General features: G+C 50.7%; 1 protein-coding gene across 3 annotated transcripts in view; it reads left to right on the forward strand.

The window, feature by feature from the left end:
* Positions 1 to 4,047, forward strand: part of NEK6 (NIMA related kinase 6) — a 48,804-nt gene that overhangs the window by 512 nt on the left and 44,245 nt on the right. Inside the window, exon 1 of one of the 3 annotated variants that reach the window (XM_021413791.1) lies at positions 2,213 to 2,234. The exons of the other annotated variants lie outside the window; for them this stretch is intronic. Coding sequence (XP_021269466.1) covers positions 2,228 to 2,234 — 7 coding nt within the window. The 5' untranslated portion in view covers positions 2,213 to 2,227. Of the gene's footprint in view, positions 1 to 2,212; positions 2,235 to 4,047 lie in introns of those variants that run through there. 3 annotated transcript variants of the gene reach the window in all.

Below are 4,047 nucleotides of genomic sequence, written 5' to 3' on the forward strand. Positions count from 1 at the left end.
CGGCCCGCGGGAGGCACGTGCGGGGGGAGCGCGGGGTGCACGGGCTGCGGGAGTGGGGGGCGGTGTCGCATCGCTGCTGTTTTTTTTTTCTTTTTAATCGTCGATTTGTTCGCTTATGAGAGGGGACGCAGCTGCAGCCCCGAGCACGCGGCCCCGCGCCGTTCCCCACGCACGTGCCGGGCCGGGCAGCGCGGGGTGCGGGCTCCGCGCCGCGGGGCGGTGCGGGAGGAAGCGGTGTAGCGATGGGGAGGGCGGTGATGCAAGTTCCTGACACATTATGACTGTCCTGCTGTCATCTCCGCGTCTTTTCTAAAAGTTCAGCGCTGTGAATCACCGCTCGCAGCCGTTTGAATTCTGCTCTTGCATTGAGACATCCCTCAGCGCAGCACCGCGGCGAACTCTTTCCACTGTTGCTTTTTTCCTGTTGACATTCTTGGTGACAATCGTATTCTTTTAAGAAGCAACAGGAAAAAAAAAAAAAGGAACTTGTTTCAGAGAAGCGCTGCGGCCCCCGCTGCTGTGGCTTCGTGCCATAAGAAACTTAACAAAAAGCAGAAAAATGGGGGGAACTTTCATGGCCGTGGAGGATCCTGTGGGAGCAGCCCCGGGGAGGTTCCGGAGCAGAACCAACCTTTGGCTCCAGCACCGCTGCCACATGCTGCCTTCTGCTCTGCATTCCTTTCCCAGCACACAGACGCTCGATGAGAGAACAGACGCACTTGGGAGAGTTTTCTTGCACCTCCAGTGCCTCTGTGCTCATTTTGCTCTGGGGAAGCAGCTGCGGGCGGATGGCTCTGCAGGGCTCAGAGCCTGCAGTTCTGCTGCTGCTTGCTGCCACGGTGCTGCCCCGAGGGCTTCGTGCGGGTGGAATACTCACGCGTTGGAAGCAGAGAGCCTCCACGGCTGTGCTCCTGCTCATCAAGGTGGTGCTGCAGACGACAGCGGGAGGTTCTGCCGTCCATCTTGCACCCCGGCGTTGTGTGCCAATCTGTGGGGCTGAGGGCCTCTCCCAGGGCCTGGGGGGGTGGTGGGGTTTGGTTTGACGTGTGGAAGGATCTGAAGTTTAGTGGCCCAGCTTGAGTTTCTAGCTTTTGTCACTCTGATTTACTTTTCTTAGATGCTCTTGCTATAGAACAGGCTGCTCGTGGCAAAGAACCCGTTACAAGTTGTCTTTATCTCCAGTTAATAAAAAAAAAAACCCAAAACACCCAAACAAACCAACCAGGAGCTTCATTTGGGAAGCTGGATCTTTACTATGTAACTCCTTCAGTATTATTAAAATTCAGCGCATTGAGATGGAAGTCAGGAATGGGCATTTTACCTGTGACACATTCCTGTGTTTGTCTCATGAAGTTACTGAAGCAGTCTGTTCCTCCTTGAGAGGGAGCAGCTGATGGAGCACACACCTGACCGGGTGCTGTGCTGGCCTGTAGGAAATGTCCACCTTTGTCTGCAGTCTGAGCGCACGCTGCAGCAGTGTTCTTACCATATGGAACGCAAACACAGAACATCTGTGCAGCTGAAGTAGAGCTCTTGATTGCATCCGTAGCACTTAATGAGGGGTGCTGATGTGCTGGGGCCAGAGGATGTTTGGCACGGCTGGGTGATGCTCAGTGCAGGACAAAATGGCCTTCGACTGTATATAAAGGTGCAGGGAGGCTGAGGGTGAGCTAGAAAGGCTAAAAGCTTTGAAAGACTGAGGCCCTGAAAGGTTTCTTCTGTAGCAGCCCCTGTTAGTGTCAGTGTGCTTGTTGCACTCACTGGCTCTGTTGGGAAGCTCGCAGCACACATGGAAGCACTTGGCACGGTTTGTGCACGTGTTGTCAGTGCCCTGGACAGTAAGCGTGGGTCATCTCAAAACTGAGGATAACAGAGCTAGCACGACTCGGCATCACAGGGAGCAACCGAATGCTGAATTGGTTCCGTGAGATCAGCTGGTGTGAAACGAAGAAGGCAAAGAGTTGGATTCTGTGGAACCACTTCATATGGCTGCTGGGGAAGAAAAAAACTGCTGCAGGGTTAGTTTCTGCTCCCCATGGCTCTGCACGGAGGGGAGTGGGCCCAGGTGGGGATGGCTTCACTAAGGAGCACTGAGTGTGTGCACCTGGGGCAGCAGGCAGCCCCTGCCTGGTCATCGAGCTCAGCTGGGCCTGGTGAGGCTGTCCCTGCACCAGGTGTGCAGCTCAGTGTGTCCTGTTCAGGGTTTGTTGTCTGCTTTAGCAGTGCTATGGCAGGTATGGCATGGTCCTTGGATGTGGGAGCAAATGGACAGTGATTATAAAGCTCTTCTACCAGCAATGGCAGCAGGTTCCCTAGGGAAGTGGTGGTATCCCCAGTGCTGTTTGGATTGGGCAGCAGAATCTACAAAATGCAAAATCTTCATTTTAAATTGCTTTTTAAAAGCATGCCTTTTTTTTTTTTTTCTTTCTCCTTGCAGGTCACAGTTGCTGCTGTGCAAATTGCACAGACCTTAAGCCCTTGTTTAAAAATGCCAGGCAAGAGTGGGGGAGGAGTGTAGGGCCAGGTGGGGGCTGCCCTGGGAGGGCTGAGATGGGGCAGAAGCGAGGCCCTGTGGTGTGGGATGGTGTTTGTGTGAGGGCAGAAAGCCACGGGGAGTTGCTTTTAATGGTGGTTCCAACACAGCAGTCTGTAAAACTGTCAAAGGTTTTTATGGCTCGATTGGGCTTATTTCTATCTTGGCTTATTTCTTGTATGCATATTGGCTCTGATGGAGGTTACTTCAAGTTCTAACCTGTGCTAAGCATTCAGACACCTGGCTGTGCCGTGTGGGTGTACATGCACAAGTCTCTTGAGTCGTCCTGACGTCTTCAATTTTTTTTTTAGGTTTTCAGAATATTTTAAGTATTCCAACAAAATATATTTTTAAATAAAATGGATGACTACTGCCTATTTAGCTTCCAGCATTTAATCAGATGACTCGGTTTATCACATGGCAACTATCATATTGAGAGTACTTTTACACTGTCAGTGCAATTAAAGAAATTAGATTTCTGTAGTGTTTACTTCAGCTTGGTGCTGCTCTGAGTGTCTGCTACCACAGATTCCAGGCAGCGAGCAGCTGTCTGCCACAGATGGAGAGGAGAGCAGCCTTCCCCTTCGCTTCTTACTTCTAAAAAGGTTTCCATCCAGAACCATTGGTAACGTAACACTACCTGGTGCTCGAGTCCGAGTTTCCTGTTACACATTTAAGTGAACCAATGGCAGGCTGTATCTCTTCGAAACCAAATGGTGTAAGTGAAAGAGACTTGAGGAATTTTGCATTCCAGAGCATTCTTGAAACTTTGCAAATGCTTGTTTAGAAGTCAGAATGTGTTATTTATTATGTCTCTTTTAATGGGGGGCGGAGAAGTAGAGTTAGAATTGTAGGACGTAGGTACTGATTTAAAAACTTTCCCTCCTCAGGCTGGGGCAGCAGAATCCTCACCCACAGCACTGCTCCTGCACCGACTTGGAGGTGATGGTGTGTTTGGTTGTTTGCTTATTTGTTTTTCCCCCGGTGTCTTGCAGGTACTTTGCAAATGGCCTCTTCGGGTTCTGCTGTATTTCATTGGAGTAACAGTGGTATTGGCAGTTTCGTTCTTGGTGTTGTTTGCATGAGAAAATTGAGAGGTTTGGAAGCTGGAGGACACGCACAGCAGATCCCTGTTGTTGCACAGCCAGGCGCAGAGGCCCCGGCCCGGCACAGAGAGCTGTGCTGCTTCTGCTGGAGCCACAGCTGAGGGCCGGGGGTGAGGAGGGAGGGACCCCACAGCGCTGTTCTGGAAATGGCGTTTGTGCGCGGAGCTGCGCAGCTTTGTTTGGGAATCAGGGGTTGGGGTAGTTGGCTGTCCTGCCGAATTTCTGTGTATCCTGTGACAGCTACAGAACGCGCTGTGGGTGTTACGGTGTGCCCCAGACGAGATGCAGGAGATGGCGAGATTGCGCTTCTGTTTTATTTTCTTATTTTCTTATTTTCTTATTTTCTTATTTTCTTATTTTCTTATTTTCTTATTTTCTTATTTTCTTATTTTCTTATTTTCTTATTTT

Source organism: Numida meleagris, chromosome 16 (assembly GCF_002078875.1).
Source record: "Numida meleagris isolate 19003 breed g44 Domestic line chromosome 16, NumMel1.0, whole genome shotgun sequence".
NCBI lineage: Eukaryota > Metazoa > Chordata > Aves > Galliformes > Numididae > Numida > Numida meleagris.